We start from the raw sequence: 14,848 nt of genomic DNA, 5'->3' as shown, positions 1-14,848 counted from the left end.
TCCTATAGTGACAGCCGAATATTTAAAAGCTATCTACATTCTACAAAAATATAAATTATTTGACTAGCTACATATTTACTGTCATTTCGCGTATTGACTAGGGTGAAGCTGAATTTTGATATTAGGGATGATTGACGAACTTTCAAAACCCGAAATAAAATTTTCTCAGATAAAATTTGTTTCTCAATTTCTTCAAAATGTTCCATTTCAATAGCCTTTCAACGTGAATCTCTATGATTTTTATTTAAAGTAATTTGGACAGGTATTTTTTATAAGTAAAAATAATTAAAATATAATTAAAATTTCATTATCTAGTGGCATTCACATGTTTCTAATTTTAATTTAGTATTCTATCTCTCGAACTTGACGTTTACGGATTTTAGCCACTGGCAAAAATACACAAAAACAGATTGATTTAGAAGAAATCGTTTGATACTCCTTAGAGGCGTGCCTTACAACCTATCTGGATTGTAGATTGTACAAAAAAGCAGTAGTCACCGTCGACACTTTTTGTAATCGATGACTTCTTGCTGCAAACCGATGGTACATGCGCGTTCGTAATATTCGAATTGTGTAATAGACGAACGCTTCGCTTACGGAACACATTTTAAGAAGCGCTGGCCTTCGGTTAAGGCCGTCCGTCCGTCGAGATACGTACGACGGCCGCTTCGCGACGAGTGCCGCGCGTTCGTTCGTTCGTTCGTTCGTTGCTTTTGTCCTCTACGATTCGGCGAGATGACCGAGAACGGTCGAAGAGCGCAATGGCGGTGAGCAGTCGCGGCGGTGACAGCGCATCAGCTGTGTCGAGGGGCTCGCGCGCCACGCTTTCGGAAGCGCTGCGATCGATGCCAGCCGCCAGGTGACAAAGGAGCCGCGGAACTCAGCGCACAGCTGACGAGTCCTTTGTTTCTCGACGCGGCGCGACGAGACGAGGACTGCGCCCCCTATGTACTACGCAAATCCGTATTGCACACTTCTTTTTAACGAACCGTTGGTCTTAGATTTCATTTGACAGGTTAGGTTTGTCTGAACAACTATTGATTTCAATCATGTCAATCATTGCGCTACACCTCATTATGAGCTTTAGTCTCATAATGATGAAGCCACTTGCTGATTGCTCATGGTTGTGATCAATCTTATCTGCCGTGTCAGACATCGACTATTTCTACCAGCACTTCTCTACTATTTTATGATGTTGGCGACAATAGCACAACTTGCAACGAGTTGTTCTGTCTACAGGTTATTTTTCAGGCATATATATTATATGTGCAGTTTAAGTGAACGGTTGAACTTAGGCGTCTCATACCGTTTCGAATTTCTCTCGTTCTCCTCTAGGATTCAACTATCACTACTATTTCCGTTTATCACATCTGCTAGCTCTAACCATCAACTAAGAAAAGCGGGGCTGAGGTCATCGCTATCATTATTTAATTACTAGTTGAAACTGAAAAAATATTTTGTTGTAAATCGGACTCAATAAGCTATCTAATAGTGTATTATTTATCACTGCAATTATTAGTTTCAAAGATATAGGTGCTTAAAATGTTACATGTATTCGTTGCAAGACGTAATTCTATGTAAAAAAAATAACCACAGTTATTTTTTGCTTTCAGATGATTTCTGCAGTGAACCAACTCTCAGTTTAGTTCAACATTTGAATTCTCAAAATGTATAACGATGAAGAGATTGAAACGTTCGTCGATATCGTCAGGTGACTCTGTATATAAATTGTTCAACGGTGTTCGCATCTAGCTGTGACTGCGAATAGATTTGTCGTTTTACGCGACGACCGCGAGTGTCGTTCGGACTATAATTGCCACAGTGCAAAGTGCTGTCGGGCAAATTTTCAAACATTGTAAAAAGTGGGCAAACGGTGGGTAGCAAGGACTGTGGGGCATGGTGTGTGGAGCGGTCCCCGCAACCCCACCATCGCTGCACCCCTCGGCAGCCTATGGCCCAACAGGACGTCAGGCTGACGCTCTCCAACGCACCCAGGGAGTCCGCCAGGTAACAAATCTTATCAAAAAAATATAAAAATATAATCGATCGTTACTAATGTCGAATACTGAATTTTCAGTCAAATTAACGGTGAGGGCGCTGGTGAATGGAGTCGTCGGCGAGCCGATCGCCGGAGTAGAAGGGAGTCTCGACGCGTTGCATCCGGTAGTCTCCCTTGTGCACCTACGGTTTCCGCCGAACTCGACGTGTCTCCGCCGACGACGGGACGCAAGAGGAGCGCGCGCAACGGTCGCAGCTTGGGTCCGGCCAAGAAAGCCAGAAGGAGTTCGATCAAACCGGCGATTGAAGATTGTGTCGCGCATCGTACACGTTCCAAGAGCTTAAACGGTTCCGAGCTACTGAAGACATCCGTCTCGGAAGACAAGCCAAAGTCGGCGGAACTGAATACATCCGCGTTACTCGCTCGACCTAGTTTATCTAAAACCGGACACGGTTTCGAAGGGTTGCTTTTTCCGTTCGACGATAGAGATTTCGACTATTCTCCTTTTAGCAATTCCACCGCTACAGAGCTAGTCGACTCCGACCATTCTTTATACTCGCCCAACAAATCGAAGACTAGAAATCGAAGGAGAAAAACTAAAGGCGGAAACTCAAACGCCGGTTCTAAGAGACAACGCTACGAATTGAGCTCTCCGACTACTTCGATCAGTAGTTTGCAGGCGATAAAAGAATCCGTAGCCGCAAGGAGCGCTCCGTCTACCAGACGTCCGGTCGCCAGACCGACTTTGGTTCTCAAAAGTTCACCAGGCTCCAAACTCAATAAAACATATCCGTTGAGAAACAGAAGTAAGAACGCATCGAGTACGAGCGAAGAACGTTTCAGAGACAGTTCTGGTAAGTGATAGTTTTGAGTTTGCTTTCTTTAAACAGTTTTAGATATGGTAATGACCGACACTTTTGAAATAATTTTAGCGAGCTCAACGGGAAGCGAAGGATCGTATTCTGGTCGACAGTTAAACATATCAAATATCACTAGTTCGTTATCTGCTAGAAAATCTAAAAATTCGCAACCGAGTTCTTCAAATTTCCTTTTAGGTTATTATGTGTTATTTTTAATATTAACGATAGAACTCAATACTGCGTATATTCCAAATCAATTTTTTTATAGTTTTATATTTTATTTTTAAAGCTTTCTTTTTAATATTAATGCATAGTAGTTTTTTGATACCAATTATATTTTTAATAAGATTTATTCGTTTGAAAACTAATTATTTTTTTAAATTTTAGAATCAAACAAGAAATATCCCGTTGCATCGAAGCCGTTGTCTTTAAGGTCGTTAAGTAATAAGGTTAACACCAATAATTTAGTAACTAGATTGGGAAACAGATCTACGAGAGCAGCCGCTCAGTCTTCGTCTACTGTAACGCAGTCTAAAAAACAGGTAGGTAGCTTTGACGTTTTCGATTCATTACTCGTAATATTAAATTTAAATGACATTTTAATTTATCGTTTTGTAGAACCGCGCTTCAGCTCCGACTGGAGGTGAATGTGACAGGTTAAGGCGTAGCACAAGAAGTGCGGGGGCTTCCGGCGTGTTGGACATGCCCCAGCAGACACATACTAGTGCGGCCGCAAATAACATCAAGCGCGATAAAAAAGGTTTATTATAAACCTATTAACGAATAACATTAAAATAACATATTTATTGATTCAATTATTTTATTTAGGTAAGAGCAGTCTGGGTTCCTGTGCGAGTAGTGGGGGTAGTAGCGCGGGAGGGCGCCGCCCCCCGCCCACCCCCTCTGTGCCTTCTCAAGCAAATCCTTGCTTGTCAGTACCGCAACAGCCGCCGCTTTCACCCGTGAGTATTAATATAATTATTTTTAAATATATGGAATTCGTACTCATGTTACTAATATTTCAGAGTGCCGTTGCATCGACTTCTAACCAACAGGGCGGTCTGTTGGCAAATATGGTAGGAGGTATAAATACCGACTCCAAATCGAAATTTAAAGGACCGGCCGAAGAAAGCGGCACAGGTATGGCAGAAAGCGCTGCCGGCGGCACCGCTAGTGTCGGAGAATCTTCATCTGACGACAGCGAAGTCGGAAGACTACAAGCTTTATTAGAAGCTCGCGGCCTTCCTCCCCATCTGCTCGGAGCTCTCGGTCCAAGAATGCAGAATTTAATCCATCGTAGCATGGGAGCTACTACTTGTAAAATTGCTCTTAAAACTTGCTATATAAATGTAATAAACTAGATTTAATGAAATATAATATTTCAGCTTCGAAAGCGACCCAATTGCTCGTCGGTCTGCAGGCGACTGGAGACGAAGGTCAACAGTTGCAAGCTGTGATAGAGATGTGTCAGTTATTAGTTATGGGTAACGAAGATACACTCGCCGGTTTTCCCGTACGGCAGGTTGTCCCTGCGCTTATCACTTTGCTCGGAATGGAGCATAATTTCGATATGGTAAGTTTAAACGACCGACTGATTTATCCATCCTTAAATTCATACAATACCAAATTCGCAGATGAATCACGCGTGTCGCGCACTGACGTATATGATGGAAGCTTTACCTCACACATCTGGAGCGGTCGCACTCGCCGTTCCTGTTTTCTTGGATAAGCTACAGGCCATTACATGTATGGATGTAGCAGAACAGAGCTTAACAGCTTTAGACATGTTATCTCGTCGCCATTCAAAGCCAATTCTACAAGCAGTGAGTTGATTATTTACTAAACTGGAATTTGCATTTAGTTAATTTTATTTAATGCAAAATATTACTATTTTCAGAGAGGAGTATCTGCATGTTTAATGTATTTAGACTTCTTCTCCATAAACGCACAAAGAGCAGCTCTCTCGATAACATCAAATTGTTGCCAGAATTTACAAAGTGATGAATTTCTGTTCATAAAAGAATCTTTACCATTATTAGCAAGCAGGTAATGCATATAGACGGGCTTTCATTTATATGCTTTATGTTTATGTATTTTATATTATTTTCTCATTTTAGATTAACACAACAAGATAAGAAATCTTTGGAGAGTGTTTGCTTAGCGTTTTCTCGACTGGTCGATAGTTATCAAAATGACCCTGCACGACTTCAAGAAATCGCTAGCTCAGAGCTACTTACTAATTTACAGCAATTGGTATTTATTTTTTGAATATACAATATGCGTATTATATATTATTTTATTAATGTTTTTTTTAACATATAGCTGGTAGTTACTCCGCCGATAATCAGTATTGGGACTTTCAATACGGTGCTGAGGATGTTGAGCGTCATGTGTTCGAGCTGTCCGGAACTCGCGATTGCTCTTTTACGTCAAAACATTGCAGATACCCTACTGTTTCTTCTTACCGGGTCTACAGTGCCTAATCCGCAAGACGAAGTGGAGCTCACAGTCAGATCTCCGCCCGAGCTATACGAGATCACGTCTCTAATCGCCGAATTGATGCCTCATTTGCCAAATTCTGGTTTGTTTACTGTAGACGCTTGTTTAGAAAGACCCTGGGGAGCTACAAATCCGCCAGATAATCACGCTCAATGGCAGTGGAGAGATGATTCAGGTAACTAACGCTCATAATTATTTCGTAAAAGTAGCCACAAGTGGATTGTTAATATTTTTTTAATTAGGCGTTTGGCGTTCCTATGCTGCAGTGGATTCTCGAGTTATAGAAGCTGCTCATCAAAATTCTGAAGATGAAGTCTCGTTGAACGCCCTGGGCCGCACTTACATAGTCGACTTCATGTCTATGAAGCAAATAAACGAAGACACCGGCACCACCCGGCCCGTTCAGCGAAGATTAGGCCCTTCTCCGGCACAGTCTCCCGCTTCTCCATCGTCAATTGCAGATGCCTCAAGTATTATTTTTTTTTCTAAATAACACTATTATAATTGATGTTTCAACTTATAACGTATTTATTACTTCAGATGCAACTAATGCCAACACAACCGTCGGAAGATGGAGCAATGCATCTGATGCGCGCACGGCGTGTTTGAGCGGTGCTTGTGGAAAGCGTGTTTTGGCTTTATCTTCAGTGTTGTTAGAAGTGTATTCGAGCTCTGCGGGCCCTGCAGTTCGCTGTCAATGTCTCAAAGCTTTATTGAGAATGGTTTATCATGCTGATTCTGATATGCTCGCTAGCATATTGAAATATCAGGTAGTGGGAAATATATTACTATGATTGTAATACATACGTATAAATCGTTGAATTAATATAATTTATTAGGTTGTATCGTCACATATTGCTGGAATGATGGCCTCGAACGATTTACGTATAGTGGTCGGTTCTCTACAAATGGCAGAGATCTTAATGCAAAAATTACCTGACGTGTTTGGAGTGCATTTCCGTAGAGAAGGTGTTATGCATCAGGTATATAACTTATTCTTTTGCTCCCATTGATTAATTTTTCGTCACAATAATGTATATTTCTTTTTAGATTCAATTGCTAGCTGATCCTGCAGTGCCTTTATGCCCGAGCCCACCTAAATCCATTCGGAATGCGGCATTATCCAATACCATATCGAGTGCTACAGTAAAAAGAGATTTATCTTCTGGGATGGCTCTTAATACTCTAATGCACTATTCAACTAACTCAAAAGCAAAGGTTAATTGAATAAAATTATATTTTTAAGAATACGACAATCAATATATTTATACTTTTAGGCATCATCGAACGCTGGTAATAAGACTCCTGCGACATTAGCGAACGCAGTAGCTCCATCAATGGTCAACGCTAATGGTGCACCCGGAACATCAAACGCTACTTCATTGAACTATTCAGGTTTGTTTTATGTTCTTTTATAAAGGCTTTTTTCAAGATGTTCAATATTAACAAAAAAAAAATAGTATTTTCTCTTGAGACAAGTCTGACGTCTAGTAATCCAAATGGGGTTGCAGGATCCCTCGAGTCCGTACATTCTAGTAACGAAATTCCTGTGTCTTCCGTCTCTGTGATTTCATCTCAAGAACATAGGTTTGTACTTTAACTCGCATATTTAATTGCTTCTTTATACGCTGTTTATGCCAATCTTTCAATTGCTTAGATCTCAAAGCCCCGTGTCCATGCGGATCACCGATGTGTTGAAACGTAAACGCGCCCCCAAAAGATCTGTCGAACGTGCGACGATGACGGCAGCGAGCGGAACGGCTGTAGGTAATCGACATCGCCGACAGGAAGATCCGACTGAAATGCCTTCGGCTCAATATCATCATCATCCAGGTAATAATATTTATTTATTTAATTCACCGTGCTAAATATTTGCCAATGGAGAACTTATCAATAAACTAAAGTATTATTTACAGGATCTGGATTCAAGTTGAAATTTGGAGGTGCCACGTCAAAGACTAGCTCGTTTTTGGCTTCTTTGAATCCTGCACGATGGGGTCGCCAACATGGGAGTTCGTCGTTGGGAGCTATCACCAGAGAGACTGTGCAGTCCAACGCTAATATAGCAGCACAAAATAGGTATATTACTGGATAATCAGGTAGCATAAAAGCATAGTATCTCTATTGTCCAAAAAAAATTTGAGACACATCATAAAACATCAGATATATCAATGCTGCATATGTACACGTTTTTTTACTTTAATTTTTATTTAAATTCTATCCTCTGCAATCATGCCATTACTGTTTCCAAACACACAATCCGATTCTCGGATATGATACTCATAATTTTTAAGCTTTTTTTATTAGTCTGAGTGACTATCATAAATTTTGACTTTTAAGCTAATCTTGAAATGTAAACTTGTAATTACATTATCCCTATCTTGTAATTACATTATGTCCGATTTCTGCAGAGAAGGCTAATTCTTTCATTGCTTGGAATAATTCATTATCTGAATCAGAATTTATATAATTTTATAAAGCAGCGCAGATGGGGCAAGTTCATGTGCTTTTGCCCAGCAGTTTTGACAGTTTCTTAGTCATTAATAAACACTGCATAGTTCGAAAAAATATACTGTAACACAATAGAAACTAGTTCATCAATATGTGACTCAAATTGGCTAGATTAGACTGCACTCGGATCACAATACTTTGCATCCACTGTTCATGAAAACAGTTATATTTGTACTATGTACTTTTATTACACTTAACTATACTGCTTATGTGAATTATTATTTTAGGGAAAAGGCTCGTCAATGGGTTAGAAGTCAAGCGGCAACATTGATTGCTGAACATGGCAGCGCTAATGGAGGAAGAGGTGGAGGAACACACCCCGCTAGTGGTGTTCTGGCTCGTCTCACGGCAGCAGTACAAAGACTCAGAGCGCCCGACACCGAATTAATGCAAATGGCGTTGATTCAGCTTAGGGACGTGCTGGTCGACAGTGATATTTCTCCATTTGAGGTATACATATTATATTAAAATCTCTTTTATTGTTTGTTTATCATGATTATTCGTCAATCAGGTCAATCACTCCGGACTTATCGGTGCTCTTCTGGGCTTCTTAACGACCTGCAATGAAGAAGACCCAGACGAATTGGCATCTAGAAATGCTCGCTTGAGAGCTTTCTTGAACGTTTTCGCTGACATGCCCCAAGATGTCGAGTTAGTGTTCAAAGATGTGTTAATAGTACTTATTCAAGTTCCAAAATATATATTCGATATTCGTTTATTCTAGTGCTGTGGAACCGATGTTCAACTACAATCCTTCGAGTTTATCAGCGTTGGTGAACAAAATCAACGCTTGCATTTCCCAATTAGAACAATTTCCGGTGCGTGTTCACGACTTACCCGCACGGCCTTCGACGAGTGCCCTTAAATTTTTCAACACTCATCAGCTAAAAGTAATATTTTATTTAATTAAAGCTACACCAAAATGTGTATGTTTAAATACTAATATTGCATAATTTTGCAGTGTAATTTGCAACGTCATCCAGCTTGTACAAATTTGAAGCAATGGAAAGGCGGCACCGTAAAAATTGATCCTTTAGCTTTGGTATATGCTATTGAAAAGTAAGTATTGATATTTTAGAATGTACGGATGATATCCTCTATTTAATTAATAAATAAATATAATTATTTGTAGATATCTATTGGTTAGAGGCTATGCAAGGCAGAGAGAGACAAACACTGCATGCGCAGGAAACACTAGTGGCCAGAGTACTCATACGGGAACACATCAACTTGCACCAGATTCAGATGATGATAATACTGAAGAAGATATTGACGATTCGTTGGCTGCAGTTGTTATTTCGCAGGGAAGGTGCAGAAATTTAACCTCTCTTTGTAAAAAATATCTACCAAAATCCATAATAAATCTATTTTTTAATTCATAGGTCAAGACATAAGTTGCAATTCTTGATCGGTGATAATATTCTCCCGTACAATATGACAGTCTACCAAGCTGTGAGGCAGTTCAGCCCTCACGCAAACGATCAATCAGAGACAGACACAGACACGGAAACTCCATTGGGTAATTTAAATACTTTTAAAATAATAAATTATAAAACTAAGAAACTTACGAAGATTGCTTTTGATTGAATAGGTAATGCCGGTATTTGGATTCAAACACACACAATATACTATCGAGCCGTCGGAGCGGACGGCGGTGTGAATGCAAACAACACCCTCACAGGACCGAACTCTGCAGTCGGTCAAGGTCAGCAGGGTCGCAAAGGAAAAGGCACGTCGACCAAATCAAATAACAGAAGAAAGATTGACGATTTGTGGAACGGTAAGTTGCGATTAGTAAATATCTAAATTTTGTTCAAATTATTGTTTTACATGTATGTTTAGAAGGAATAGTCCCTCCGATTACATCAGCTCTGGGAAAATTACTGGATCCCAAGTTGCCAAACGTAGTCACTGTGTCGGATGCGTCCTTATCTGCTTTGGCACTGTTGCGATCTCTTCACGCAATTTGCAGACATTGGTCTTGTTTGTATCGTGCGTGTCCTCAACTATCACGCTCGTTACTTCCACAATCAGATTTCGTGAATTCAAAGGTAAACTATTCTTGCTTGTGAATATAACAACACATCAAAGAATTAATGTATTTGTTCTTAATATGTGTGCAAGTATTGGAATACAGCAACTTATATTTATTTTTATAGTTAGCAGCTAAAGCTAGTAGACAACTACAAGATCCGCTCGTCATTATGACTGGAAACTTACCACAGTGGCTTCAACAGATAGCATATGCCTGGTAATAACAAGTTTATTTTTTGTATGTAAATGTCATCAAATAGTTCTAATGTTGATATTTATTTTGCAGTCCTTTCTTGTTTCCTTTGGAAACGAGACAGTTGCTCTTCTATGCTGTTTCATTCGATCGGGACAGAGCTCTACAGCGTTTGTTAGACTCTAGTCCAGAACTAAACCACGCGTCGAACGACTCCACCGAAAGGGTGACCCCGAGATTGGACAGAAGAAAACGGACCATATCACGAGATCATATTTTAAAGCAAGCCGAACAAGTCATTCAAGACTTTGCTCATTCCAAAGCCTTATTGGAGGTCAAATACGAAAATGAAGTCGGTACAGGACTGGGTCCCACTCTGGAGTTCTACGCACTGGTGTCTCAGGAATTACAACGAGCAGATTTGGACCTTTGGCACGGTAGCGAGAATTTTAAACAGAAGCCCTCCAGTTTCGGCGGTGACGCCATAAAGAGCAATCAGATAACAGTCAAGCAAGATCCTGATAGTCCTCCCAATATCGATCCAGCAGCGAATCTGGCATCCAGCGTTTATAACAACCTCAATTTGAGCGAGGAGCCCAATTTGCAAAATGCCAACATAGACGACTCGAGCATGCGCACCATGGACATGCCGACGATCATGAGCTCTGATTTAAATTTAAACAGTGAACTTGCGCCGCAAGGAGAGGACGTAATGCCTCCTACTGATGAGATTAAAGATCATGTGAAGAATTCGTCTGAAATATCGTATGTCAGTCTTCCTTGCGGTCTTTTTCCGCAAGCGCTCGGACGGAACACCAGAGTCTCACAACTGTCGAAAATTAAAGCAAAGTTTAGATTTCTGGGCAAATTTATGGCTAAAGCTGTGATGGACTCTAGAATGGTATATTTTTTATAATTGCGATTTTACTTGCATTGAATTGGGACTAATGTAGTGATTTTTATAGTTGGATCTACCGTTCTCTTTAACTTTCTATCGATGGATAATCGGCGAAGAAGTTAGCTTAAACCTCGGCGATATACGTAATGTAGCTCCAGAATTATGGCGTTCGCTTTGTAGACTACAGAGAGTTGCTCTTCACGCTGATAATATACGCAAAGATACTGCAATATCGTCTGAAAGAAAACGAGAAATGGTAAGATAAGAAAAAATATTAATATTTATAAGACTGCATAATTAATTTAATTATATTATTTAGCTCGATGCTTTGGAATTGGATGGATGCCCAATAGAAGAATTGGGACTAGATTTTATTTTACCAGGACATAGCTGTACTGAGCTACGTCGAGGAGGTCGTGATTTGGCTGTCACTTCTCATAACCTGGGACAATACATTTCGCTCGTAACTCATTGGTTACTGTTTGAAGGTGTGTAGAATAATGTTTAAATGTATAATTATAATATTTACCTTTTTAAAATTAATCAATTAATAGGTGTGAACCGGCAAATGGATGCCTTTAGAGAAGGTTTTGAATCAGTTTTTCCATTACAAAATTTGAAAATGTTTTATCCTGAAGAACTAGAAGCCATATTCTGCGGTACCGCTACAGGTAGCATCGTCTTTTCTGTATTTATTTAGACCGTGACAATGTTTTGATTATATTTTTTGATTAGGTTATGCTGGTGGTATAAGTCAACGATGGGACATTCGTATGTTGAGTGAGGCGTGTCGAGCGGATCACGGTTTTACATCAGAATCTCGTGCCATACGTATGCTTCTTGAAATTTTAAGCTTATATGATACAAACGAACAGCGTCTCTTCTTACAATTCCTTACCGGAAGTCCAAGATTACCGACTGGAGGTTTGTGCTTATTTATAAAGTATCTCATAAATGTGAATTATTCTGATTTATTTATCATCGTCGTAGGTTTCAAAGCTCTGTCTCCGCCTTTAACCGTTGTCAGGAAAACTCTCGAGCCAAATGTCAACGCTGATGAATATTTACCGTCAGTGATGACCTGCGTAAACTACCTCAAACTTCCCGACTACTCCTCGATAGAGGTGATGAGGACCAAATTGCGAATAGCAGCGAGCGAAGGCCAGCACTCCTTCCATTTATCATAAATCGTGTTCTGATAATCATAGTTCTTACGCAAAGGTGACATTGGACTGCAGTGACGGTGTTTGATGGACTCAATGTTATTGATCATAAACAGTATAAAATTAACATATTATGTTATAGTGATATAATTATGTAAATTAATTGATATAAAAATTGTGCATAAGCGATTTTCGATGAATAGTGATAGACAAATGATCTATTATATTTAATTTGGCAAAAGATTAAGTGACAATATACGAAGAAAGTATGTAGTTAGTCGATGTGGTTACTTATTCTGGCATAAATAATGTGAATATTTTTGTGAAAATGTGTGGGAAATAAAATGGTGGAACTCGTTTCTCTTATATATCACTGTGAAATTTTAGTATGTGATGTAATATTATATACATAATTATATAATGTCTTATACATATAAAAATATATACAAATGAATCTTCTATTTAAATGCGTCGACTACGATTAGTTTGGTGATAACAGTATCTTTAGCGGCTTAGATTTTTTATGTTGAAATTGTTATAAATTCATTTCAACTACGAAACTACCACCTACATAAGTTATAATAATATTTTTGGTTTAATATGCCAAAGTGGAATCTTTTGTTTCGAATAACTCTGTCACTACAGTTATAAGGTCATTCTTAAATTTATAATTAATTATTTAATCAGTGTGGGCAAATGTATTTTATAATAATCGTTTTAGCCCGACATGGAACTGACGTATTTAATTTTTTTAGCAAATTTTTAATCATAGTAACTATTAAAACATATTTTAATTAACTTAAATTACCAAGCACACTATTCAAAATTTTCTGATTTATTTAACATTCAGTTTCAAAGGTGCTAATTTTTCCAATACTCATGTTCACGGTTATATAAATTAACCATATATTGATTTGAAAAGAAAAGCTATGTATGTGATACATACTTTTATTAAATTAACTATGTTCGCTATATGCCATTATAATGAATCATTTATTTAACAACCTTTAACTGAATAATATGTATAATTAATATTTTACTAGAAACGATTGTTTTCGCAATTTTCTTTTTAGTTATTGTATGGAAATTTCACTTCCGTTAAATACCAAAAACTAAACCTGCATTTGTGTATATATACATACATATTTATTGTAAATATATAACATTTTTAGTTACAATAAACCTTTTTCTTTAATTCAATTAATGTCTTTTTGTTCATGCAAAATAACAATTGGATTAACATGTAACTTTTCATTGTTTATTAACATGGCTGTCATGTAAATTCAAAATTTATGTTGTTTGCCATATATAAATTATTCCAATATGTTATTTTTACATGAGTGGATTTAAAATGTTAGTGTGGGTGTTTAATTTTATAATTTATCTTTATTGATCTCTCGTTGATTATTATTTTGATATAAGTACTACTGTAATAATGCAGTCATTGTGAATCTGTTCATTTTCGACAAAGTTAAATATTGGGAATACAACATCTATCCCAAAAACGTATGTAGCATTGCTCTAGTCTATTATACATTATTATTATTATTATTAATGTTTTTTTAAGTAAGTCTGTTTATTATTTTTTTAAATAATGTTTATCGTCTCAATAAAAGTTCATGGAAATGTCTTATACATATTTTATATACATAATAATTTTTGTATTGCTGTGGTTCTTCTGATATTTAAAAAATATATTATAAATATAAAATCACTCTATGTACATATAAAATATATATATTGTGTAAAAATTATTATAGACACTTTATTTTTTCTTAGATCTTATGTAGCTTTGATCTATTTACTACAAACGGAAATATAATTTCTTTGACGTTGCAAAAATGTTTTATATTGATAGTCCAAGCGATCTTCAATCATACGAAAGAAGATTTCACTCGATGTCGTACAGTTAGAAATATGTTTTTTGTTTTTTTACATACGAAAGTATGCGCTTACTACAAACAAGTATAAGATGTTTCTTGTTTTTTAGTTATTTTTTTTATTTTATAAATGTAACCATATTAAATCTTAACTAAAAAAGTAAAAGTAAATTAGACGATAATAAAATAAAACTTCAGAATGATGATTTATTTTAATACTACGTTTTAAATTATAATAATTCAACAAATAACTATAATTTTTCGTACAAAATATACTATTCAACAATATCCTATTACAATTTATAAACAAGTTGCGATTGTCAATTTTTTTTATTGGATTCTTAGTTTCTATTACAAACAATATTTTTATGTGAGAAATATCTACACTATAATTGTGCAGACTTTTTCTTAATTTCAATTTTTTGTCAACGTTTCAAATTTGTATTTTTTTTATTATTATAATAAACATCTTATTCATATTGGTTTATTTTTATTTTATAATAACTACACTCGTTTTGATTGTCATTTCAAATCAACAAATATAAAGTTGATTAGATATAAATAATGATCGAAAATGTATTTTGACAAAAAGTGAATTGAATTTAAAAAGTAATTGGAATTATCAATCGAAATATACATATATTTGTTATAATAGAAGCACTGAGGATGTTTATAGGACTTTTATACCTACTAAAATAATTATTTCGTGGAAGAACATTTGGTAGTATTATTACAGAAAAATGAGAACGGTTGGTACTCAATTCATTTGAATAACTACAATCACACAACTAGCTTTTACAGATATGGTGGA

The 14,848-nt window shown here is 37.1% G+C and overlaps 1 protein-coding gene across 33 annotated transcripts in view; it reads left to right on the top strand.

Annotated features, from left to right (window-relative positions):
• Positions 1 to 14,516, top strand: part of ctrip (E3 ubiquitin-protein ligase ctrip) — a 30,435-nt gene extending 15,919 nt beyond the window's left edge. For 3 of the 33 annotated variants that reach the window (XM_088195975.1, XM_088195978.1, XM_088195979.1), the window contains exons 2-36: positions 1,614 to 2,007; positions 2,078 to 2,853; positions 2,932 to 3,054; positions 3,247 to 3,401; positions 3,478 to 3,619; positions 3,688 to 3,821; positions 3,885 to 4,176; positions 4,245 to 4,432; positions 4,494 to 4,682; positions 4,757 to 4,905; positions 4,977 to 5,112; positions 5,182 to 5,533; positions 5,601 to 5,828; positions 5,899 to 6,128; positions 6,198 to 6,341; positions 6,409 to 6,576; positions 6,636 to 6,753; positions 6,819 to 6,945; positions 7,016 to 7,191; positions 7,263 to 7,437; positions 8,097 to 8,319; positions 8,381 to 8,520; positions 8,594 to 8,759; positions 8,831 to 8,928; positions 9,002 to 9,178; positions 9,252 to 9,388; positions 9,461 to 9,649; positions 9,712 to 9,920; positions 10,029 to 10,120; positions 10,190 to 10,997; positions 11,062 to 11,250; positions 11,314 to 11,482; positions 11,549 to 11,665; positions 11,730 to 11,918; positions 11,985 to 14,516. In XM_088195975.1, the coding sequence (XP_088052101.1) occupies positions 1,952 to 2,007; positions 2,078 to 2,853; positions 2,932 to 3,054; positions 3,247 to 3,401; positions 3,478 to 3,619; positions 3,688 to 3,821; positions 3,885 to 4,176; positions 4,245 to 4,432; positions 4,494 to 4,682; positions 4,757 to 4,905; positions 4,977 to 5,112; positions 5,182 to 5,533; positions 5,601 to 5,828; positions 5,899 to 6,128; positions 6,198 to 6,341; positions 6,409 to 6,576; positions 6,636 to 6,753; positions 6,819 to 6,945; positions 7,016 to 7,191; positions 7,263 to 7,437; positions 8,097 to 8,319; positions 8,381 to 8,520; positions 8,594 to 8,759; positions 8,831 to 8,928; positions 9,002 to 9,178; positions 9,252 to 9,388; positions 9,461 to 9,649; positions 9,712 to 9,920; positions 10,029 to 10,120; positions 10,190 to 10,997; positions 11,062 to 11,250; positions 11,314 to 11,482; positions 11,549 to 11,665; positions 11,730 to 11,918; positions 11,985 to 12,181 (7,158 nt within the window). In that variant the 5' untranslated portion in view covers positions 1,614 to 1,951 and the 3' untranslated portion in view covers positions 12,182 to 14,516. Of the gene's footprint in view, positions 1 to 605; positions 1,240 to 1,335; positions 1,534 to 1,613; positions 2,008 to 2,077; positions 2,854 to 2,931; positions 3,055 to 3,246; positions 3,402 to 3,477; positions 3,620 to 3,687; positions 3,822 to 3,884; positions 4,177 to 4,244; positions 4,433 to 4,493; positions 4,683 to 4,756; positions 4,906 to 4,976; positions 5,113 to 5,181; positions 5,534 to 5,600; positions 5,829 to 5,898; positions 6,129 to 6,197; positions 6,342 to 6,408; positions 6,577 to 6,635; positions 6,754 to 6,818; positions 6,946 to 7,015; positions 7,192 to 7,262; positions 7,438 to 8,096; positions 8,320 to 8,380; positions 8,521 to 8,593; positions 8,760 to 8,830; positions 8,929 to 9,001; positions 9,179 to 9,251; positions 9,389 to 9,460; positions 9,650 to 9,711; positions 9,921 to 10,028; positions 10,121 to 10,189; positions 10,998 to 11,061; positions 11,251 to 11,313; positions 11,483 to 11,548; positions 11,666 to 11,729; positions 11,919 to 11,984 lie in introns of those variants that run through there. The other 30 variants (XM_088195988.1, XM_088195995.1, XM_088195993.1 and 27 more) reach the window with 27 other exon arrangements.
• The last annotated feature ends 332 nt before the right edge of the window (positions 14,517 to 14,848 follow it).

Source organism: Plectrocnemia conspersa, unplaced genomic scaffold (assembly GCF_051122295.1).
Source record: "Plectrocnemia conspersa isolate PC_06_02 unplaced genomic scaffold, ASM5112229v1 ptg000010l, whole genome shotgun sequence".
Taxonomy (NCBI): domain Eukaryota; kingdom Metazoa; phylum Arthropoda; class Insecta; order Trichoptera; family Polycentropodidae; genus Plectrocnemia; species Plectrocnemia conspersa.
The sequence above is the reverse complement of the archived record's forward strand: the minus strand, read 5'-3'. Positions and strand labels throughout refer to the sequence as shown.